Genomic DNA, 25,889 nt, shown 5'->3' on the forward strand with positions numbered 1-25,889 from the left:
CCTGGACCGATTTTGAAAATTCTTTTTTTGTTTGAAAGGGTATACTTCAAAGTTGGTCCCATTTCAATTTGGTGAAGATCTGATGAACATCTTCGAAGATAGATACTGGAACTCCTCAACGGATAAGAGTAAATTGCTCGCGATCAGTGTAATAGCTTAGTAAACAGTAGATTTTTAACCAGTCATAGCATAATTCCATGGAGCCACTAAAAATTGTGAAATAAAAAATTTTTACAAAAAAAATAAAAACCGACTTCGTTACACAAACACTAAAAATTGAAAAATAATTTAATTTATTACCGAATATATTATGTATACAAGAGTTAATATAGTTCCATAATAATACTTTTCGGTGCCAATGAGGTGCCATTGTGGAGTCCCATAAAAATATGAAGTCTAGACGATTCGCGCAGCTAAAGCTAATTGGCACCGGCACCAAAAAGTATTATTATGGAACTATATTAACTCTTGTATACATAATATATTCGGTAATAAATTAAATTATTTTTCAATTTTTAGTGTTTGTGTAACGAAGTCGGTTTTTATATATATTTAGATTTGGGCACAAGGTTAGGTACCTATTATGAAAATTTAACTTTCCTTTATTTTTACGTTAAACTTAAGGAATTGATGAGTACTTACTCAAGTTAAAAAAACCTTCTTACCCAAAGCAAACAGAGCTACATAAAGCATTACACGGTTGATGGTCTTCACGACAAGCTGACCATTCTTGAAAGGTGGCAGCTGCTTTTCTAGTCCATCGATTTTGTCCATCATTTTTCTCCAATTGAAACTTAATCTCATTATAAATATTAAAGCCAAACTTACAAGGGCATGAATTAATAGACCTCCTAGTAAAAGATATAATTTTTAGGGTTCCGTACCTCAAAAGGAGAAACGGTCTGTCTGTCTGTCTGTCTGGTTCTCCCTGTTCTGGTCTGGGTTCTTCCGCGTTGACCTAGAATCATGAAATTTGGCAGGTAGATAGGTCTTATAGCTGACATTCGGGGAAAAATCTGAAAACCGTGAATTTGTGGTTACATCACACAAAAAAATTAAATTGTGGTCATGAACAAATATTGCTATTTTCGACTTTCAAAGTAAGATTGTTATACCAAGTGGGGTATCATAATGTGAAAGGTTTTTACCTGTACATTCTAAAACAGATTTTTATTTATTTTTATGCATCATAGTTTTTGAGTTATCGTGCAAAATGTCGAAAAAATACGGCTGCAGTACGGAACCCTCATTGCGCGAGCCTTTGCCGGACAACAGATCGTGAAGTTCCAGCGAAAAAAACAAGAACGTGGGTAGTTTGATACTGCCCATGACAGATCGAACTTCATCTCTTGCAGCACTGCTGTCCCGTTTTAACCACGACATATGCAACCGAGTCAAAATATCGATAAATCAAAGTCATCATATTAATAGTTCTAAGTACCCGATATTTACATTATAATATACCTATCGTTCAACTATGAAATAATCCTAAAATCATTAGAAAATTACGTAATATGGTGCAAAACGAATATTTTTATCATTGTACCTATAAATAAACTAACCGTACGCTTTAAATCGACCCTCATTGGTTATGATGTCGCACAAATGTACAAAAAAGAACCCAGTGACACACGTTATAGTTGTCACGTAGAACAGAGTATACGGGTGTATCCAAGAGCATCTAAAACAAAAGGGTTTGGTAAGGTGAAACACAAATCAAAGAGGTTTAACTTATGAGAGGTAAAGCGGCGTAACAAACCAACAAACAAACACACTTTCGCATTTATAATATGGATACTGATTGTGTATATACAGGGTGTAACCAGAACGCAAAAATTAATAGAAATAGTACTTATATAATTAGTAACATAATACTAATTTGATAACTGATATCGTACATCTCTTCTCTACATAGTATAAAATAAAGTCGCTTCCTGCGTCTGTATGTATGTATGTATGTATGAACGCGTAGATCTTTTAAACTACGCAACGGATTTTAATGCGATTTTTTACCAATAGATAGAGTGATTCAAGAGGAAGGTTTATAGCTATAGTTTAATTCTCAAAAAAGATCCCTAGAGAAATTGAAATAATGTGAATTAGGTCGGAAAAAAATCCTCTCATTTGAGAGTTTCCAAGGCAATGACACGTCAATGACACCACATTAGTATCTACATTGCACCCGTGCGAAGCTGGGACGGGTCGCTAGTGTATAATAAAATACTATAAAAAACGCGAAAAAAATAATTACAATACATGTATTTTTTTAAAGTTCACAATATAATGCAAATAAAATATATGACTGAGGCTAGAGGTCAACGAACGTTGCGTAAAAATAGTCCACTGTATTTTGTATAGAGTTTTGCACACTATACAAAATACATTGTGAATTTGAAAAATACTAAATCACTAAAACTACAAGATCGTGTTAACCTAGTATAATAATAGCGCTAAGTTTTTGCTAGCGTTCTGTATCACCCTGTATTTCTTAATTTCACTTACCTAGAAAGCTTGCTGTTTCTGTTTAACAATCCAGTTATAGGAAAAACACCAACCAATCTCAAGGCAAAGAAAGATTTCCTTAAGCTGTCGTAGAATCCTTCGACTATTTTATCACTCATTTTAACATTTAATAATTTGCTTGGTGATTTAATTAGTCGTCTTAATCAGCACCTAAAATCTGTAATTATCATCATCATTATGATTAACCCATCGCCAGCCCACTACGGAGCACGGATCTCCTCTTGTAAAAGAGAAAAAGTACTGCGTAAAAAATTACTTCTCACGTGCCATTTTACCTTTGTGTCAAATTTCATGTCAAAAGTACGATTTTAGTCCTTATTTTAAAGGTAAACGTACTTTAACATGACGGTTGACCCATAGTGTTAAAATGACGCGTGAGAAGTCATTTTTAATGGACTACTAGCTGATGCCCGCGACTTCGTCTGCGTGAAATTAGGTTTTTTAAAAATCCTGTGGGATCTCTTTAATTTTCCGAGATAAAAGTAGCCTATGTCACTCTCCAGGTCTTTATCTATACCCATGCAAAAAACACTTCAATCGGTTGCACTGTTGCGACGTGATTGAAGGACAAACCAACAAACCAACAAACAAACACACTTTCGCATTTATAATAAGGGTACCTACTGAGGTACTGATTAGAAATAATAAGCTCCAAGTTAGAAAGAAGTTCGCATACCTATCAGTGGCGAAGGGTGAAAATCTGAAAAAGGGAAGCCGGAAAGGTACCTACCTACCTACTTACCTAAAAGAATATCAGCTGTTCCCCATCGATTAAAGACGCTTTTTGTGTTCACAACTCGATTTAGAAAAATTAGGTAGGTACTATCGTTACGTAACAGGAAATCTGTTAAACAACAATCTATGTGAATTAAGGTAATTTCTGATGTTGACTTACCAAACTGAATCTAAATTACTTATTAACTTACACTTATTAGTTATTAATCACTAGCCCCAATTTATTATATCAAAATAAAACACCACTAACAACTTTAAAAACAAACGTGCATGGACGCTTCACAAAAACAATAATCAATCAAAATCAATATCAAATCACCCTTCAAAATACAAAATACTCAAAATAGTAGCATGTACCTGTTAAAATAATACTTTTAATATAATTTTTAATTTGGACGTATAATACGGTAACTCGGATTCTAGCGGCTTAACTACGTCAAATTTGTCTGACCTGTCAGAGTTCCAAATTCGTATTCGCTACTGGGCCAGATTAAATTGGTGCAATCCAACCGTAGAGCGAGACAGACCTTTCGCTTTCGCTAGGGAAATGAAAGAGATAAATACTAAGCAAAAATCTAACTAGGGAATCCGATATTTTACGGCTTGTATGGTGTAGGACTGTTCACTGTAGGTGTATGTTACTTACCCACATTAGCTGTTATGCTTTTAACTTAAATTAGTAATAACAAAAAAATAGCATTTGTGACGATCGAACCTTTGTATTTACGAACGTATTACCGAATTTATGTGAATAGTACCTACTTACGCTATATTATGCCAATCCTTAAAGGGAAGCCGATAGGAATCGTGTTATATTGACTCTTCGCCGCTGATACCTATCCAATCTTCTGTTAACAACATTCCTAATTTGTTTGTAAAATTAAAACTTACCCAAAGTAAAAAATTACTTTTACCTGTTCGAACATCAGTCAGTTTCAAAGAAATACCTAACCACGAGTGATAAATTACTTTGTTAATCGACAGACTAAAAGGTCAATATTTGGTTTACTTTATTAAATAAACACAAATCAAATTGACATGGACAACATTATAATTTAATGTTGGTGAAATATGATTTGATTTATTAGGAGCTAGATGTTGCCTGCGATTTCGTCCGCGTGGATTTAGGTTTGAAAATTCGGTCTGAAGTCTTTTATTTTCCGAGTGAAAAAATCAAATAACTTCCTAATACTTTTAGACAGCTTAATTGAACTTTTAAGTTTACTAACTACCTACCTACAGGTTATATCAAGATGGCCGTTGGTGGGGTCAAAGATACTGAAATCCAGGAGATTTAACTCACTTAAGCCTTGGGATTTAGGGAAAAATGGTCGATCCGAATCTTATCTATTTAGATTAGAAAATCTATCATCGCAGACAATTTTTATGAAAATCACTTCCCATATTATAAATACGAAAGTGTGTTTATTTGTTGGTTTGTCCTTCAATCACGTTGCAACGGAGCAACGAATCGACGTGATTTTTTGCATGGGTATAGTCAAAGACCTGGAGAGTAACATAGGCGACCTTTTATCCCGGAAAATCAATAAGTTCCCACAGAATTTTTAAAATCTACATCCACGCGTATATCTTTGTTTTAGCATCAAGAACAATGACAAGGTCGCGCTTCATAAAATAAAATTCTTCACAAAGAGCAGGTGTTTTATTACTGAGAAAGTTTTAGAAAACAACCGTGAATTCTTTTTTCTTTATCTTAATAAATTTTAAAGATGTTTTGTTTTCACAGCTCCAGTATAAAATTTTTGCTGCCCATTTTTTTATAATTATTTTTCTTTCGCACTTTCATTAAAGGGTGAGGAAACCTATGCTCAGTCATGGGTTGGTGGGGCGATGGTTTATGGTGATGGTTCTCTCTTGAAAGGAGCTGCTAGTCTACATAATTATTATTTGTAATTTGTCACGAATACGCTCCATAGTCGCGCGGATCCATACAGTATTCGCGCGTAAAGTGTGAAAATTTACTAGACTAGAAAGCCTAGCGAATATTGGCCCAACGTACTCAGCTAATGTATTTGGAAAATATATGGGAGCCCTTGGTGTTCATTTGCCGCCTGTGAGCATTACTGGCAGAGTTTTGTGGGTTTTCATACAAACATCAATATTAATGATCTTGGAGCAATTTGGAAACAGTGAAAAATTGAACGCATCAGACTAATGTGTACTGGAGCCTTTACTTAGAATCAAGGAATCTTCAGCCTTCCAACCTACCTAGGCACTAAATAAAGTTTGTTCCGTTCTTTCTGAACCTAAAGTACCCGCATTTACCAACTCAAACAAAATCCAGAACATTGAGAACTGAATTCAAAGCTTATTGATTATGTATTTTAATGTTTAAAAAGTTCCTTTGTACTTGTTTTACTTCTGTTTTATTTTATTCAATAGACATTCTGAATGTTTCAAATTCCAATATTGTTATTGAAATTGTATTATGTAGTCTAACTAACTAACAGATTTAGGGTTTTTTTGGTTAGGCAGGAAGAATATCTCTGATTGTTCAAGATCGATTCAGCTCAAAAGCTGTAAATATGATAGTATAATAGGGTATTGGACTGTAGTAATAAAATTATGTGATTTTTTTGTATAGCGGTAGTTTATGGGGCTGGAATTCATTCTTAGAGAGAATAATTTTAAAAAAACATGATTTATATTTATTTTTTAACACAATTAAGTCACGCTGTACGGAAAGCGGTTAGTTACGTCACAAGCCGTAAAAAACAAATATTTTTAAATTTTTTAACCTAAAAAATATTTTCACGCAGAAATTACTCTACATATTTCCGCAACTTCATCCACATGGAATTAGGTTTTTTTAAATCCCGTGGAAACTATTTGATTTTCCGAGATAAAAAGTACGTTTATGTCACTCTCCAGGTTTTCAACTACATCCATGCAAAAAATCATATCCGTTGCTCTGTTGCGACGCGATTGAAGGACGAACCACGTACTAACAAACCAACAAACAAACACACTTTAGCATTTGTAATAATATGAGTACTGATTTTAATTTTCCTTCTCGAAGAAACGCCTTAGTGACGTGATTTCGCTAGCACTTTAGACTTTTTTGTTTATCTTTTAAGTAAACGAAGGAAAACTAGAGTACCTAAGTAAGTTGAAGAAGTCATCACGTAAACTGCTAACAGTTTACGTGAGGACTTCTTCAACAAAATATTATGAAGAAACCTCGACTCTCGAGAAATAATATTAACCCTATACAAGTACAGAACGGAAAAGTTAGATAACAAGTTTATCCTAACCTTATTCCAATTTTATCCAAAAAGTCCTATCGCCCGAAATTAGCCAAGTTACTGACCCGACCTTGCGCCTTGTATTACGAAACTTTGATGTTATCAATGAGATAATCGCCTTCCTGTTGACTCTATTGGGGTTTGACTTTGAATATATTATTGCCCTGTTGAGGCGTTTATTCATAATAATTGAATAAACGATATATAAATTGATCAATAACCTATTAGAACAGTTGTTCAAACCTATTCGAATTTCTTTCAATAACTCGGTGCCTAATGGCGATTACGCACTGCACTTCCGTCATCCGAGTTCTATCCGTCATCCGTGAGAATACCAGCGATTATCTACGACATATGTCATTTAAGCTACCATACAAAACAAAAAGGAACGTATTTTCACGGACTCGGATCGGATAAGTGCGTTACTGCCGTAAATCATTGACTTTCAACGCTCAAGTTGTATGGCAACGCATGCCAAGCATTAATACTTTTAATAATATAGGTACAGAAAAGAAAAGAGAAAACTTTTATTCACATGCTGTGCCTTCACCTTAATGTATTATGCTATCCAAGCGATTCTACCGCCTAGTATATATAAAATAAAACATTGAAGTATAAATAGAAGAAATTATTAACTCAAATCTTCATATACAGGGTGGCCGGGGATGTGACGTCTATCCGATCCGAGTCCGTGAAAACACGTTCCGAAGTATGAATTATTTGTATTTTCACGGATTTGCATCGGATGAGTGCGTGATCGCTTTTAAAAAGTTTCGCTTCAAAACTTGCCCGTTGCAAACGTGGCCGGCTCCTCACTCGCGCTTTCGGCGCCAACCATTTTTAGGGTTCCGTACTCGAAGGGTGCCAACGGGACTCTGTTACTTTGCTGTCTGTACATCCGTCCGCCCGTTCGTCTGTCTGTCTGTCAGCGAGCTGTAATAGGAGTGATAGGTAGAGAGTTGAAATTTTCACAGAATATGTAGGTATTTCTATTGCTAAAATAAATACTAAAAATTTCAAAACGGCTGCCTTAAAATATAAAATAAAGTAAAAAGTGCTATTTCTTCTACGGAACGTACTTTTTATTTCTTTTTGGTACGGATCCCTTCGTGTGTGAGTCCGACTCACACTTGAACGTTTTTTATTAGGTATCATTAAATTACTTCCTACTACCAGGGGTATCATAATATCACGTGAACGGTGACAAATTTCATGACTATATTTTGTGACTCGGACGAACTTCACGCAAAAGTTGGCTCGTTAATTAAATTTATGGCCATTTAAAATTTAAGGTTCAGCCGAGACGTTCCCGTAATAAAGTCAAGGCTTTTCATAGGTACTTTCACATTCATGTATCTTGTAGATACGATAATTAATTAATTAGATATTCATGTTAATTTATCAGCGAAACTTTTTAAATGAGACACCAGCAATAATAAGTTAGCTAAACACCACAGACCACGAACACAGGAATAGCAAGAAAGAAAGAAAGAAAAGACGTTTATTTATGCAATTGTGCTACACATTACAACTTAAAGCTACACATTACGACTTTGATATAGCTTACAGCTCAGAAACGTGACACTTTGGAAGATTCTGTCTCATACAAAACTTGTTTGTGTTATTGATACCAATTGATACCAGCTATTGATTATTGTAGGATTTATGCGTGGCATCTGTTTTGAAAAAAAAAGAAAAATGGTGGACCAAAATCTTATTGAAAGAAATCATCTTACAAATAAAAATTTATGACAATCAGGAAGCGTAAAATTCTACCAATTCTGAATAAATAATTTCAGTTTGAGTTTGAATGATTTGTGGTTAGCCAATATCACAATATTATGCAATATTATAAATGTTTCCCTCCAAATTTATTGCATCATAAACTCTCTAGATACTCTTCATAATACCTGAATACAGAAGGTATATTTGTAACTAGCTTATGCTCGCGACGTCGTCCGCGTGGACTACACAAAGAAACCCTTATTTTCCCCCCTTAGGGATTGAATTTTCCAAAATCCTTTCTTAGCGGATGCCTACGTCATAATAGCTACCTGCAAGACAAATTTCAGCCCGATCCGTCCAGTAGTTTGAGCTGTGCGTTGATAGATCAGTCAGTCAGTCAGTCAGTCAGTCAATCACCTTTGCCTTTTATACATTTAGATTGAGTTGTAACTCGAAAACAATATGAAATTTTGGTAGAAGTTAAATTGATTCTCAAACATAGCCACTAGTAGCCATATCATACCTATATGACGTTTTCTCGGTCTCAGCGACAGAGACAATGCTCTACAAATCTGCTATCTCCTACATCATCGACGTACCTACATTATTTTCGGCCGCGTTCTGTACCATAAAGTCAGCCAATGACAACTATTGCGATTGTAATAATGATTGATGCAGGTTTTCCATATTGACCTACAGAACTCAGAAGGGATTGTGACTGTCACTTTGCAGCTGTCATTTTATCATAATTGAGCATCAAGTAAGATTGAGGAGCAGTGAAGAGCTAAGTTGTATCCGAATAAAAAAAAAAATTGTGAAAAATCACGAAAAAGAATATAATATTCATCGATATAAATGACAAGATATGCCCAAGCGAACAAAAATTTTAGGAACCAAATAAATCAGCGCCACCTCTTAGATACTGAACGACCCGTTTGAAATCCAGTCGTCACTGAGGTTGCATGATGCATCGGTGCATTAGCACCACAATTAGCACCAATGAGCCGGTGCCATTTTGTTTGTTCAATAACCCTGTCCATACGAAGTAATATCTAAGTCAATGATAATATTGTATTCTGTACACAAGAGCACCGATTTAATCCCCTTACTAAGGCAGGTAGTCAAAAAGATTTCCTATAACCAATTATTGTAATAAACCCAGACCTCCAATAACTCACGTAGGAAATTATTTGTCTTCCACATCTCCACTCGAAGGGTCGAATTTATATAAAATTAAATCAAGATTATTGGAGAGGAAAATTTGGGATATTATTTTCCTTGTAAGTCATTTCCGGGACTTTAACATAAAACCTTGAAAAACCACTACTGCGTAATGTGTTGTATTGTCCTTCAATTACGCCACATTAGAGCAACAGATCGACGTGATTTTTGCATGGATATAGTTAAAGACATATTAGAATAACATTTTATTTGGAAAAAATCATAAAATTCCTTGAAATTTTTAATCCTAGATCCACGTGAATAAAACACGCATCATCTACACAGTTTTTACTACCTCAGGAGGCAGGGCCTCACACTAAAGCTGTTAACTACATGTTTATTAAGAAGAAAATAAAGATTATTATTATTTAAAAAAAAAAAAATATGCACTGCCATAGTTTGTACTCTGTAAGTTCATATGTACCTACTGTGTTATTTTTTTTCATCGCTGCGCAGACTGTTTTTATAGAATAAGGCACTAATTTGTAGGCTTACCATATTTTTGATGAAAATAAACGAGTCTATGTGGAACTATGTGGAATATTTGGGGATGTTGAACATTTATTAAATGAATGTGTCCGAGTTCAGTCTGGTCGGGATAAAATTGTAAGGCATATGGATTTGAACAGATTTGATACGGGCATGTTTGTGAATATACTTGCCCGTCCTGCAGGATGCCATAAGTCTGTTTGAATCCATAAGCCTTATTTCTTGAAGATTGTATAACTTTTATTTTCTTTTTGTTCGATTTGTATTATTTCGCTAGGTTAGAATTTCTTGTTTTTATTTCATGTACTTACTTAGATTATAATAGGGCTGAGTATGTACATGGATAAAATACAAAGAAAAAAACCATCATCCACTGTAATATTTCAAGACATCAACATCTTAATTCACGTTCAGTTTCGACAGCGAACTCGACGATGGTAATGAGAATTTATAAAATATAGCTGATCCCCGCGGCTTCGCCCGCGTAGATTTAGGTTTTTAAAAATCCCGTTTAGTCTATGTCACTCAGGAATAATGTAGCTTTTTACTGGTGAAAGTATTTTTAAAATCGGTTCAGTAGTTCCAAAGATTACCCCCTACAAACAAACTTAACGACATAACCTCTTAATATAATAGTATAGATAACTTGTTTTTGCAATTTTCACCAACAATTGAAGATTTCAAGAAAGAAAACTTATTATCCACAACAATTCGTAGTAAGTAATATTTTCGTAAAATAAAGTACAGTACGCGGCAGGAAATAATGTACATCGACCTTTAGAAGGAGATTTGTAGAGCATTGTCTCTGTCGTTGAGACCGACAAAACGTCATATAGGTATGAGTGACAGAGACAACACTCTACAAAGCTAAAATGTCATTCTAAAGGCCGATGTACATTAGTTTCTGCCGCGTACTGTACTATAAAGGTGCTACGCGTTTTCGTAGCATGACATACTTAGTAGAATTCTAGTTTCAACGGCGAGTTCGTCCACGAACACAGGATTGTAGAGAATAACAAACTTGATAATATGCTTGGATATGAGCTAAAAAGTAAAAGAAAAGTCATTTACTTTGAAAATAACTTTTAATATTCTACATACAGTCAAATAGGATACCTATAAAATTGAGATACTAATCGATAGTCGTCCACCAAATATCTACACATTAATACATGTTATTCTATTAAAAATGATCTTAAATGTTCCTTAATATATTTACATTTATTATTATATCTGTATTTAATTTATCTTCTAGACTGGTTTCACCTTAGACTTATTATTAGGTACTTTTTATGCAATAAATTTATTATAACAATTTTAAAACTATTTACAAAATATTAAACTATTTGTTATATAAGAATATCATGCAGTTCTATCATGTACAACAAATTTGACATTAAATTTTAAGTATGTAATATAATTCATACCAATTAATTAATAACGACCTCCCTGGCGCAGTGATAAGCGCTGTGGTCTTGTTAGCGGGAGGTCCCGGGTTTGATTCCCGGCAGGCTTTAGAATTTAATAATTTCCAAATTTCTGGTCTGGCCTGGTGGGAGGCTTCGGCCACAGCTAGTTACCACCCTACCAACAAAGCCGTACCGCCAAACGATTTAGCGTTCCGGTACGATGCCGTGTAGAAACCAAAGGGGTATGGGTTAAATAAAAAATAAACTGCCATACCGCTTTCAGGTTAGCCCGCCATCTTAGATTGCATCATCTTTTACCATCAGGTGAGATTGCAGTCAAGGGAGTCAAGGGCTAACTTGTATCTAAATAAAAGAAAAAAAAAAACAGAAACACTGACTTTTCGCGTTCCAAAACTAGATGTACACTTGTTTTAGATGACAGTGCTTTCCTTAAATAGATAGCCCATTTTATACAAAACAAAAGAGATCTGCAAGGAAGGTAGGTATACATAAAATTATATATTTAGATTTAACATGTTTACAATAATATCAAGTCACAATCAGAGGTGTGTGTGTAAGTGTATATACGTGTGTGTATGTATAAGTGACAATTGACATACACATGTTTTTTACACATTTTTAGGGTTCCGTACCTCAAAAGGAAAAACGGAACCCTTATAGGATCACTTTGTTGTCTGTCTGTCTGTCTGTCTAGATTGGTAGGTAGGTAGATCTTATAGCTGACATTTGGGGAAAAATCTGAAAACCATGAATTTAGGGTTAGATCACACAAAAAAATTTAAATTGTGGTCATGAACTAATAATTAGTATTTTCAACTTTCGAAGTTAATGACTATATCAAGTGAGGTATCATATGAAAGGTCTGCACTTGTGCATTCTAAAACAGATTTTTATTTATTTTTATGCATCATAGTTTTTGAATTATCGTGCAAAATGTCGAAAAAGTACGACTGTAGTACGGAACCCTCATTGCGCGAGCCTGACTCGCACTTGGCCAGCTTTTTTGTGTACATGGTTGATACCTACTTGATACCCAGCTTAGCACTGTCTTGGAAGATTTTATCTTCGTCATTTATTATACCTAATTGCTAATTTAAAAATGTAAGTAGGTAAGGTAATTTATCTTAATAATTCGTCTTTTACTTTTATTGCGCATCTAACAATAAATATTAGGTACATACAAATGAGCTTTAAATTTATTTAAATATTCTCTAATATTTACATAGTCACTAAGTTGTTTGCAAATTAAAACAAAATAAGTACATAGATAAAGTACGCGACAGGTCAAGATGGCAATCGGGGTATGAGGCGGGGGCACCCCGCACACCCGCACGTCACCCGCGCTCGCCCGCACCGGCTAAGCGTGGTTGTGCGGGTGTGCGGGGCGTTCCCATCCCGATTGCCATCTCGATTCTCGACCTATCGTGGACTATACCTATCTTATGCGATCGTACGGAACCTTCGTACGCAAGTCAGACTCTTGGCGGATTTTTTAAAATAAATGTGGAGAACAATAGATACCTACAGTTATTTTTTAGAATGTGTCTGAGTTTGATTGATCAGTCTATCTTAATATAATAAAAGGAAAAGGTGACTGACTGACTGACTGACTTACTGACTGATCTATCAACGCACAGCTCAAACTACTGGACGGATCGGGATGCAGATAGTTATTATGACGTAGACATCCGCTAAGAAAGGATTTTTGAAAATTCAATCACTAAAGGGGTGAAATATGGATTTGAAATGTGTGTAGTCAACGCGGACAAAGTCGCGAGCATAAGCTAGTATTCAAATATGAATCAAACTAAGTACATGTGTTTGGAGTGCGCTACGAAGAATCCCCTCTCAATAGCGCAATTTAAAATCACCCAACTGTGGTTCCATGAGCACAGTCTCCGTAGTTTCGTGGGCCAACGGTGAAGTGGTGGGCATGGCGGAAGGCCGCAACGATATCGCGAGGGGCAACGCAGATCGCGCGCAGAGCTGGGAGGCGCCGCGAGTCGAGCCGACAGATCTGTACCGAGTGCAGCGACCCCTTCTGAAATAGAAATAGAATTTTATTTTCTCTAATCATCACCACGATCAACCCATCGCCTGAGCAAAGGCAGAGAGAACTAGAGTGACGGAACTCTCAGTCATACCTAGGGTGTAACAAGAACGCTAGCAAAAACTTAGCGTTATTATAATACTACCTAAACATAAACCAATACCAATAACCATTTGCCTATTTTTGTACTTTTAGTGATTTAGAATTTTTCAAACCCGCAATGTATAGCGTGCAAAACTCAGGTCAATGCCGCGTCAACTACGACGCGGCATTGACTCCGAGTGACCTACTTTCCCAACGTTCGTTGACCTCTGGCGTCAGTCAGATGTTTTATTTTGCAATTTTTTGTAAACTAGCTTTTGCTCGCGACTTCGTCCGCGTGGGCTACACAAATTTCAAACCCCTATTTCACCCTCTTAGGGGTTGAACTTTCAAAAAGCCTCTCTTAGCGGATGCCTACGTCATAATAGCTATCTGCATGCCGAATTTCAGCGCGATCCGTCCAGTAGTTTGAGCTGTGCGTTGATAGATCAGTCAGTCAGTCAGTCAGTCAGTCAGTCGCCTTTTCCTTTTATATATATAGATTTTTACAAAATTATAGGATTTTTAATATTTTTTTTCACTTTTTTTTTGTGGTACCTATCATGTCAGTAGGTAATACTATCACCTGTCTTCGTTTTTACCAGCATTCTGGTTACACCCTGTATGTCAAGTATTAGGTTATGGGTAACGTGAAATCAAGGAAAAATAGGCGATTCATAAGCTACCTAGTGTCAAATGTAAGAAAATTTTACGTCAAAGACGTTTTGTTATAATTTCCCGAACTGTCATGAACTGTGGCACAGGTCTCCCCTCAGAATGAGAAGGGTTTATGACCATAGTCCGTCACGCTGACCCAGTATGGATTAACAGACTTCACACGCCTTTGAAAACATTATGTAAAACTCTCCGGCATGTAAGTTTCCTCACGATGTTTTCCTTCACCATTAAAACGCATATAATTTCGAAAAGCTAAAGGTGCGTGTCCGGAATCGAACCTCCGACTCCCGAATAGGAGGCCGACGTTTTAACCACCAGTTTTCACTCACTGCGCCAGTTATAACGTCGAAACTGAATGTGAAACTTCCCGATATGGTAATAGGTATATAGGGAATATGAATGCAAACACCTCGCTTAGGCACTTGTCCCACCGCCGACGAGAAAGCGGTCAGCTATCGACTATTTTCTCTCGTTGCTCGTCAATTCGTTTCTATATACTCTATCCATGGAGAGAAGTTTGTATAGGTTCTCTCTGTTACGTAATCCCACAAAAATGACAAAGACAAAAACTCAGTGGGCGTTAACCATTTTGATAGGCCACCCAATTACAAACATGTTTTCAAAAAACGTTCGGAATTCAATTCGAAAACACAGTTTCGTTTGTGATTGGTTGGTCACTCAAAATGGTTAACGCTCTCTTAGTTTTTTATCTTTGTCATTGGTATGGGCTTACGTAACAGAGAGAGCCCTATACCTACTAACTTCTCTCCGTGGATATATTATAGTTAGGTAACTCAACTCGACTATCGCTAATCGTCGACTATCGGACCTCGCCTATCGGCCTTACTATAGAACCTCACAGTCGCTTACATAATGACCGCTCGTGCTGTTCCTGACACGGCAAAGTTCTCGTCACTTAGAACTTAAGTTACCGAGTTTTGAATACATTAGGACTTGGGCTCTCCACAGCCAAATACAATAGGAGCTTAACTTAGTTCTACTTTGATCGCCACACATTGTTCCAAGCTATTAATATGCAATAACAATTAAAGCGGTGACAGCCGAGTGGTTAAGACGTCCGCCTCTTATTCGGGAGGTCGGGGGTTCGATCCCGGGTACACACCTCTAACTTTTCGGAGTTGTGTGTTTTAAGCAATTAAATACCTATCACTTGCTTTAACTGTGAAGAAATCTGCATGCCTGAGAGTTTTCACTCAGCACTTCCCCAGCGCGGTGGACTATGAGCAAATTCCGAGTAATGCGCGCGATAATGATGCTGATATTGTACAAATTAATAAGACTGTCGACTTAACTGTAGGTACATGCTATTTGAGTTTTAAGTAGTTAAAACTTGAAATTCCTAGGATTTGTACGAAGCAATTTGCTTCCTCGTTTATAATACACCCTCCTAGAATTTTACACAAATTTCCTTTAACAGTAGTCTACTACTACTAGGTACCTACTAAGATAAAACAATCATAGTTCCTTGATTTACAGTGATGCAGAACTTCAAAAAATACCTATCTCTAAATAATTTTAAATACATATCAATAATTGCGAACCGGCAGGAATCGAACCCGCGTCTCCTGGGATCGCGCCTGACACTCTGACCACTAAGCTACAGCCCGCTTACTGCCAGTGACGAAATTTTTAATATGTATGTTCACTCAGTACTGAAGCGACTGTTTATGCCATCTAGTAGCGACACATTTTTGCAGTTATCGAAATTTCCTTGAAGTGTAGGTAAAACACTATAACAATTAAAAAATACTAGCTGCCCCGGCGAACTTCGTTCCGCCTAACAGTCGATTCAAATTTTTAAAAATTTTCTCTCCGTAAGAACCATCCTCGTACTTCAAGGAATATTATAAAAAAAGAATTAGCGAAATCAGTTCAGCTATTCTCGAGATTTGCGATCAGCAACACATTTAGCGATTCATTTTTATATATAGAAAAAACCTCTTTACTTAAACTGTATTCTGCCTTTTACAAGTACAAAATAAATATACATAGGTAGAAGTATTCGAAACACGAGTTCTAGAATTGACTGCCTCTCAAACGTATTGAAGTCACGAAGAGTTATCTAATATCAAATATAGGAACTTTGAAATTCTATTTCAATTGGCACTTGGCACTATTTTCAAAGAATTTTTATTGAATTGTACAAAAGCGCTAATTCGATTAACTACCTAAACTTCTATCTAACTATAGGCACCTATAAATATTTGTAAAGTTCTATAGTGAACTTTTAAAGTTAGCATTAACTGCAACTGTTATTTAGAAAGGTGATAAAATTTCACAATTTGAAATGAATGAAATGTTGCATACTTAATTTAAAGAAGTATTTATTTACTGTTATAAATTTAACAATAACATAAAATTCTATTAAATAAACTTAAATCTAAATTAAAAGTACTTAAAAAATATTAAATTAAAACATACAAACTTAAATAAATCTTAAGCATACTTAATTATATTTTATTAATCTTTAATCCACGTCCACATTAATTTACGTCTTATGTGGAACGTATATTAATAAAACATAAAAATAAAAATTAATTAAATTCAATCTTGTTTTGGTAAAAATGTTCACACTAACGGTGGTTACGTACTCATCCGATCCGAGTTCTATCCGTCATCCGTGAGAATACCAGCGATTATTTTTCCGACCCAAATGTCGACCATTAGAATTGCACCATTCGACGTCACGTGGTACAACCTACATGGTATTATACTGATAATTTTTTGAAAATTTTCTCTGGTCGTTGCTATAGTCAAATTAACCACACGTCAAACTGACAGGTTGAATTCAATTGTGAAAATTGGAGATTTTGGCCGACATTTGGGACGGAAAAATAATCCCCCGAATACCACACGAGCTTCAAAATTATCTGGCATTTCCCTCAAGGTTCCCTGCAAACAAATAAAGTCGTCAAGTTTTTTTAACCTGAAAAACTTGACTCCTTCATTTGTTTGCAACGAACCTATCGTGAAATACCCGATAATTTTGAAGCTCTTGTGGTATTATAAGTGATTATCTACGACATAATATTATGTCATAAGCTCCCATACAAGACAAAAAGTAACGTATTTTCACGGACTCTGATCGGATGAGTAACGTTGCCCGTAAAGTTGCCCGGGATCGAAATCCAGACCGCCTAACTAGGAAAGCGATGTCTTAACTATTGGGCTTATGCCGCTTTTTACCTAGATTAAAAGTCAGTATTTGTAGTTTGGTTACACGGTATTTAGTACTGACCCTTCTAAATGTAAGCATTAACTAATTTAATCCCAGTTGTACCCAAAGTTGGAATTAGACAACCGTCTGGCCAGCAACGGTGTCTGGCCCTTTGAGACTAATTTGGTGTGTGGTCAACGATGCGACAAAGTTCAAATTGACGGTAAACAAGTAAATTTTACGTTAGACCTAAGCAAAAACCCTCAACAGCGCAGCCGACTAAATTCCATTTTCATATTCATACTAATATTTAGAACGACGCGTGCATGATTTTGTACAGTAATAAGATAAGGCTCGAGAAAAAATTGAAATACTTAAAGAAAAAATCTTTAGTCAACGTTAGCTTACATCCCGAAGACGGACATTTTATTCTGAAAACTCTAAGAGTTCCTACATGATTCTTAAATGCCCATCCGTTTAACTGATTTTTATGAAAGGTACAGAGACAGCTAGCATCCTAGAAATTTAAATAGGCTACTTTTTATCCCGGAAAATCAAAGAGTTCCCACAGAATTTTTAAAAACCTGCATCCACACGGATGTAGTCGCGGGCATTATCTATACTCTATCCATGGAAAGAAGTTAGTATTACATTAGTGTGTATTGACACACAAATAGACTTTGATTTGAGTGACTCAAAGTAGTTAACGCCCACTGAGATTTTTGGCTCTGTCATTCCTATGTATGGGATTACGCAACAGAGAGAGTGCTATACTAACTTCTTTCCGTGGATAGAGTATAGTAATAGTAACTAATAAAATTATCTTAAATTGGGTATTTTCCTACTTTTGAATTTGATAAGTATTATTACTTTTTTATAAACTAGGATAAAAATAATGACGTACGCTGAAAAAAATATTAATATCCAACAAAGATTTACAAAGTTACAGACATTTTAATTTTGGAGTGGGAGGGTCTTCTATCCCTTTCTCGCAAAAGGAAAATTTGTATGAAACCGCACGAAGCTACTATGACATTATTAAGGTGTGACGTCAAAATGCTATATCGCTATCTCTGTCTAATCAGAAATATTTAAATGCTTATAACTTTTTGTTATTTAATCGATTTAATTAGTTTTTTCAGTTTACGTCATTATTTTTATCCTAGTTTATAATAAAGTAATAAAAAATTGGAGTCAAATACCCAATTGTCTACCTGCTGCAATGACATCTCAAGAGTCTGAGGAATGCTGCTCTGAATGTTCTGTTGAAGATGGTGTAGATGATGGGGTTGATGGTGGAAGACACGTAGCCCAGCCAGAGACAGATGTCCACCACGTGCTCTGCAATACACAAGTTTTTACTACAAATGCTTTTTACTGCATTAATGCTACACATCTAAATATATAAAAGGAAAAGGTGACCTGACTGACTGACTGACTGATCTATCAACGCACAGCTCAAACTACTGGACGGATCGGGCTGAAATTTAACATCCAGCTATTATGCTGTGATATCCGTGTTCTGCTATGATCAGCATAACACTTGGTATCATCATTAGAAGCAAGCATCCAATTCTGATCGTGTTTTTATACAACCTTAATTGGTTTGGAAAGAGTCCAAACTCCACAGTCGTTAACAGAATGATCGTTCAGTTAAACAATACGGCCCCATTAAGGTTTTGACTGTAGGTACTTAGAGCCCAAGGATCATGAGGTCAAGGATAAGAAGCGCAAGAATCTCTCTTATATCTATCTATATATAAAAGGAAAAGTTGACTGACTGACTGACTGATCTATCAACGCTCAGCTCAAACTACTGGACGGATCGTGCTGAAATTTGGCATGCAGATATGTAGCTATTATGACGTAGACATCCGTTAAGATAGAATTTTTCAAAAATTCAGCCCCTAAGAGCGTAAAGGGTTTTGGTGAAGTCACGCGGACGAAGTCGCGGGCATAAGCTAGTATGATGATATAATAAACACCTACCTACCTAACCTACCTACCTAATACTAAAATGGAGTTTAAATTCAATCTAGAGGCAAGTAATAATAAAATTATAGGAATAAACAAAATCAAAACGCCCCGCTAACGAAATTAATGTAATAATAATATTATTATCATTTTACGACGGTCTGCAAAATCAGCACCTTACGAAAACATTGTCAAAACAATATCAGATTCATAGCTTCGCAAAATAAATTCTCAAAGTTTGCGGAAAATTCGACGTAGACTTCGGGGTTTGCGAAGGCATTAAAACTTGTAATACAACTAGAGATGGCCATGATTGCTATTTGTGAATCATTTTTATTTGTTGAAATTATGATTTTTCTTCCCAGTTATTTCACAAATGATTTTTCACGGAAATTGATTTTTCAATTTTCACATTTTAAAATCGTTTGCTACATGAATTTAACTAAGTTATGATCAAGATCAATAGCACTGATATTTCACAGGTGGCTAATTCGGAGAGTAAATCGAAACGAGTGGTCTCACTCGCACACTCTTTTGCGTTTTAGCTTGCCATGACCATACGCGCGCAAAATTTTAAAAATAAAACGGGATTTGTTATTTTTCACTAGTTACTTTATCTAAGGTAGCAAGTATGTAATACATATTAAAAGGCTTTTTACGTGATTTTTCATATGCTACTTATGAAATGGTCCATCTCTGTACACAACAGTTAAGTTATCATTTTGGACGGCCGAAGAAATCCAAAAGAAAGATTACGCTGAAACAAAATTAAACAACTCTGATTCGTATTTCTGGTACAGATATCAGATTAACTGGTGTTCTTACTCGTATTACCATTTTTATTTCTTAATCTTTCAGCCCAAATTGAATTTTGTAGCTCCTGATTGCCCAGAAAAGCGTGGCCGGTCCGTAACTTTGATAATTATTCCAAAGTGCTTTCAAACAGAGTAATCAATAATTTTAGGCTTAATTCGTGGTTTAATCTTCACAGACCTGGGCGCGTTTAGAACCCTCGTAGCTTTAGTTTTAAGTTTGCGTAATATTTATCACTACTATATCTTACAAATCCAACAACTGACCATCGAGAAGAGTAATTTATTACCTATTTTGAATAAATAATTTGACTTTGACTTTGACTAATCACTATCCCTATTATAAATGTGAAAGTGTTTGTTTGCTGGTTTGTTGGTTTGTCCTTCAATCACGTCACAACGGATCAACGGATCGACGTGATTTTTTGCATGGGTATAGTTTAAGGCCTGGAGAGGGACATAGACGACTTTTTATACCGGAAAATCAAAGAGTTCCCACGGGATTTTTAAAACCTAAATCCACGCGTACAAAATCGCGGGCATCGCTATCTATGACATATAGATCTCACCTGGCACTATACAAGCAGGGCATGAAGCAAACAGTATGTTGAGGAGGAAGAACGGCGCCCAGCAGAGCACGAAGGTGAAGAAGACCAGACCGAGGACTTTAGTGGCTTTCTGCTCATTTGCCACCGCGTTAGCTGACATAGACCTATCCTTCTTGCGGTTGGCTAGAAACCTGTAACAAGATTATTAAAATTAAAAAAAGCAAAGCCAAATTCATTGTGTACTAATGAACAACGTAAGAATCATATAAGACACTAGATTACACCCGCGAATTCGTACGCGTAGACTATACATAAATTTCAAACCCCCTTTTAACCCACTTAGGGGCTGAATTTCGAAAAATCCTTTCTTAATGGACACCTACTCCTTACAAAGAACACACCCTCCAAATTTTAAGTCTCTACGCTCTATAGGACCAGCGGCTTAGGCTGTGCGTTGATAATGTATAAGTCTGTCAGTCAGGACCAGTTCCGTACCTCAAAAGGAAAAACGGAACCCTTATAGGATCACTTTGTTGTCTGTCTGTCTGTCTGTCTGTCGGTCTGTCAAGAAACCTATACAAGGTACTTCCCGTTGACCTAGAATCATGAAATTTGGCAGATAGGTAGGTCTTATAGCAGGAATTCGGGGAAAAATCTGAAAACCTTGAATTTGTGGTTACATCATAAGAAAAAATTAAAATGTGTTTATTAACAAATATTGCTATTTTCGACTTTCAAAGTAAGATCGCTACATCAAGTGGTGTATCCAATGAAATGGCTTTACGTGTATACTATATTCTGAAACAGATTTTTATTTATTTTTAGGCATTATAGTTTTTGATTTTTCGTGCAAAATGTCGATAAAATACGATTTTAGTACGGGAGTCTGACTCGCACTTGGCCGGTTTTTTATACAGATCTATTTTCAACAGTGTCGGTTCACGACAACGATCGAATCCTGCACCTCCTTATTACAAACACTACAGCGCTCATAACTGTGCCAGGAAAGTCAACAATCTCTTATCAAGGATCCAACATAAGTTCAGAAGTTTAATAATCACAATTGTTCCTTGTCAAGTTTAACAGTAGATATAACCCCAGCGATAACATCTTGGGTCTTTGTTACGTTCACCGAGAGACCAATAAAATGTGTTTCACCCCAGTAATTGTTTTAAAGGGATAATACCCTGAAAGGCAGATTAGTTCACAAAATGTTACTGCAGTTTTTTACCACGATTTTATAAATACAAGATGATGCCGGTCCGCGTGGATTTGAGTTTTTTAAAAATCCCGTGGGAACTCTTTAATGTTTCGGGACGCCCTTCCCCGGGATGTAAGCTAACTCTGTACCAAATTTCATCAAAATCGGTTGAACTATTGGGCCGTGAAAAGCTAGCAGACAGACAGACAGACACACTTTCGCATTTATAATATTAGTATGGACTAGCTTATGCTCTCCGCGTGGACTACACAATTTTCAAACCCTATTTCACCCCCTTAGGCGTTGAATTTTCAAAAATTCTTTCTTAGCAGATGCCTACGTCATAATAGCTATCTGCATGTCAAATTTCAGTCCGAGAGATCAGTCAGTCAGTCAGTCAATCAGTCAGTCAGTCACCTTTTCCTTTTATATATTGAGATTATATGGATTAGGACATGGACAATTCAAGGACCTAGGATTTGATATATCTCACTAATCGATTTACTTAAAACCATAAATATCAAGTCTCTAGCCCGTAAAAGCTCTACAAATCTACCTCCAGGCGCATCTTAAATTAATTAACAGCTATCTTTTATACAAAAGATACCTTGAAGGAATTCCATGAACGCTGCACTACGTAGAATAATTTAAATATCTAATTGGCTCGTTAGTTATTGTAGATCTATGGACAAATGAAATCTAAAGTTTTTCTATTTAGATACAAGCTAGCCCTTGACTGGAATCTCATCTGGTGGTAAGTGTTGATGCAGTCTAAGATAAAAGCGGGCTAACCTGGAAAGGGTATGGCAGTTTTTATTAAACCAACACCCCTTTGGTTTCTACACGGCATCGGAACACTAAATCGCTTGGCGGCACGGTTTTGCCGGTAGGGTGGTACCTAGCCACGGCCGAAGCCTCCCACCAGGCCAGACCAGACTAGGAATTTTAAATTAAATAGGAGGTAGCAAGGAAACTATGACATAAATCTCTCATGAATATGATTGCGAAAGTTATACAAGTGTTCCTCTCGAATAGTTTGGATACGGAACCACGGAATTAGGCTGTCTGGCCATTCATTTCGCTTAATTAGAAACGGCAACTTGTTAGTTGCTAGTTTTCAGTACAAAATTTTGAATAAAGCACTATGAAAACATTTATAAAGGCTTAAATTAAAACTTCGTCGTCGTTTAAAGTCAGTGTTCGAATAGCCGACGATATACAACTTTACAAGTAAACTAGATGATGCCCATGACTTTGTCCACGTAGATTTAGGTTCCTTTTTAAACCCGTAGGAATTCTTTGCTTTTCCGGTATATATCCGTCTGGGGGATGCAAACTATCTCTGTATCTTTCATCAAATTATTTCTTGTATTTTGTATGGACGCATATCTTACGCATCGCCCGCCCTCCCAACAACAGTAAGCTGATAAAAAGCGTACTTTGACTTAGCTCAGACCAAAGAAGGAGTTACAACGAGACAGATTTATGCAGATATATTACACCGTCTCGTTTTAATTGTCTTAAGTTTGAGCGAAGTCTAGGAGCGCTTTATATAATATTATTTCAACCTTAGAAAAAGCAAGCAGAATTTTCTAAGACGTATTGAATCTTTCATAGAAATACAAAAGCAATCATTTTTCGTTACTTTCGGTAATTAGGCTTTGTTAACGACCTCCCCATATCTAATGAAGCAAAATAAAGGCAAAATGCCCTGTTTAGGAAAAGTAATTTTAGATAACGTAATCTCGGCCAGTCATGTTTTTTGCTTATTCTTGTCACACACCTAAATGTCTTTTTTTGCTATATTCTATTAAAGCTGACCTTCTACATACGTCCCTTTGCGCAATCCTTGCCTTTCTTAGTAGAATGAGAACATTTTGATGTTGACAGCAATATTTGTAACAGAACCTTTATATATTTTTGTAAAACTTACCCGCTCGTGTTTACATTCGCGTGTAATTTTATTTTTGCGATACTTTTAGAATACATAATAGTTTAGAATATTCTCAAATCATAATATCACTCCAAAGCTCCAAATGGCTCCAAAGAATGTAAAGATTTTCTCTTCTCCGTTTCTACTACCGTATAGCTATGCTGTTTAGGGTTTGAGTGGTCCCGTTTACAAGTCTTAAAGGTAATGTTTTTGGAGGTACCAGTGACAGTTTCAATGGTTTGAGCCTCGCTCGCCGTGTCTCAGCGACTATGCTGGGTGGGGTTTGAGTGGCCACATCATGGCCACGTCTGGAACAGACTGAACCAGTTCCGTTGCCGCATCTGTCCATATAGCTCAGTTGTGATTTAAGTGGCCACGTTTGAAACAGACTCAACCCATACACTGTTTACTTACCTTAAAGACAATGCATTTGGAGCTGTCAGTGATAGTTTCAATGGGTTAAGTCCCGCTCTCCATGTCTCAGCAGCTATCCTGGGTGGCACTTGAGTAGCCACGTCATGGCCATGTCTAGAACAGACTGAACCAGTTCCGTTGCCGCATCCGTTCCTATAGCTCAGTTGTGATTTAAATGGCCACGTCTGAAACAGACTGAACCCATTCACAGTCTCTTACCTCAAAGACAATGCATTTGGAGCTGCCAGTGACAGTTTCAATGGCTTGAGCCTCGCTCGCCGTGTCTCAGCGACTATGCTGGGTGGGGTTTGAGTGGCCACGTCATGGCCACGTCTGGAACAGACTGAACCAGTTCCGTTGCCGCATCCGTTCATATAGCTCAGTTGTGGATGGGAGACACTCATGCCGATTTTATTGCGCTGCGGCCTGGGGAGAAATAAATCTTTTAATTTTGATGACATATTATTCTCTACAATAGTGTAGTTTCAATATTAATATGGTCCAATTATAGAAACTATGATTTCTAAGTTAATTCTATTTTCACAATTTTTTCGAATTTCTAGGCAATCATTCAGCGATTTTTCCAATTATTTATTAAACTAAGTAGGTACCTACTTAACATTATAGGTACCTAATTTGTTTGTATACCAAAACAGATTAAACAATGTACAAATCCAGCAAGATGTAAAAATTACAATTATTGTGTGCCAAATTTTAATTTATTAACTTTTCAACAACTGCTTTGACATAATAATAATAATAATTAAAAAAGGTAGGTACTCGTATACCGTAGGTATAAAAGGAAAAGGTGACTGACTGACTGATCTATCAACGCACAGCTCGGGCACTACTGGACAGATCGGGCTGAAATTTAGCATGCAGATAGCTATTATGACGTAGGCATCCGCTAAGAAAGGATTTTTTTAAAATTCAACCCTTAAGAGGGTGAAAAGGGGTTTGAAATTTGTGTAGTCCACGCGGACAAAGTCGCGAGCATAAGCTAGCTTATAATAAAACAATTTCCTTATTATTTGATTTGCGACTTACGCTTATTTACGTTTAATAACCCGCTGGCACCGAGAACTGGTCTCTGTTGCGTAAACAACACCGTTTTAGCGAATGAATTGTTTAATTAAGTAAACCATTATTAAAACATCGATTAACCGGGAGAGTTACGGTAGAGGTAGGTGTAGAGTGACATCTTGATTAAAATTAATACGCTGCGATAGCCTAGTGTCTTGTCTTGTCTTGTCTTTAACAAGTCGGCTTCCTAGTCGGGGGGGTCACGGATTCGATCCCAGGCACGCATCTCTAATTCTCTAACTTTTCGGAGTTATGTGCGTTTTCATCATCATCATCATCAACCCATCGCCAGCTTATTACAAAGCACGGGTCTCCTCTCAGAGTGAGAAGGGTTTTGGCCATAGTCTACCACGCTGGCCATGTCCGGATTGATAGACTTCACACACCTTGGAGAACATTATGGAGACCTCTCAGGTATGCAGGATTCCTCACGACGTTTTCCTTCATCGTTAAAGCGAGTGATATTTAATTTTTCAAAATGCACATAACTTCAAAAAGTTAGAGATGCGTGCCCGGGATCGAATCCCCGACCTGCCAAGTAAGAGACG

The 25,889-nt window shown here is 36.5% G+C and overlaps 2 protein-coding genes across 2 annotated transcripts in view; one reads left to right on the top strand and one right to left on the bottom strand.

Moving 5' to 3' along the window:
* Prosbeta1 (proteasome beta1 subunit) overlaps positions 1 to 25,889 on the top strand; it is a 276,237-nt gene that overhangs the window by 25,143 nt on the left and 225,205 nt on the right. The window lies entirely within an intron of this gene.
* Positions 11,667 to 25,889, bottom strand: part of 5-HT2A (5-hydroxytryptamine receptor 2A) — an 81,730-nt gene continuing 67,507 nt past the window's right edge. Inside the window, exons 7-10 of the mRNA XM_034985465.2 lie at positions 24,478 to 24,684; positions 20,732 to 20,901; positions 18,591 to 18,717; positions 11,667 to 13,430 (exon numbers count right to left, since the gene is read on the bottom strand). Coding sequence (XP_034841356.1) covers positions 13,238 to 13,430; positions 18,591 to 18,717; positions 20,732 to 20,901; positions 24,478 to 24,684 — 697 coding nt within the window. The 3' untranslated portion in view covers positions 11,667 to 13,237. The remainder of the gene's footprint in view (positions 13,431 to 18,590; positions 18,718 to 20,731; positions 20,902 to 24,477; positions 24,685 to 25,889) is intronic.

Source organism: Maniola hyperantus, chromosome 4, assembly GCF_902806685.2.
Source record: "Maniola hyperantus chromosome 4, iAphHyp1.2, whole genome shotgun sequence".
Classification (NCBI taxonomy): domain Eukaryota; kingdom Metazoa; phylum Arthropoda; class Insecta; order Lepidoptera; family Nymphalidae; genus Maniola; species Maniola hyperantus.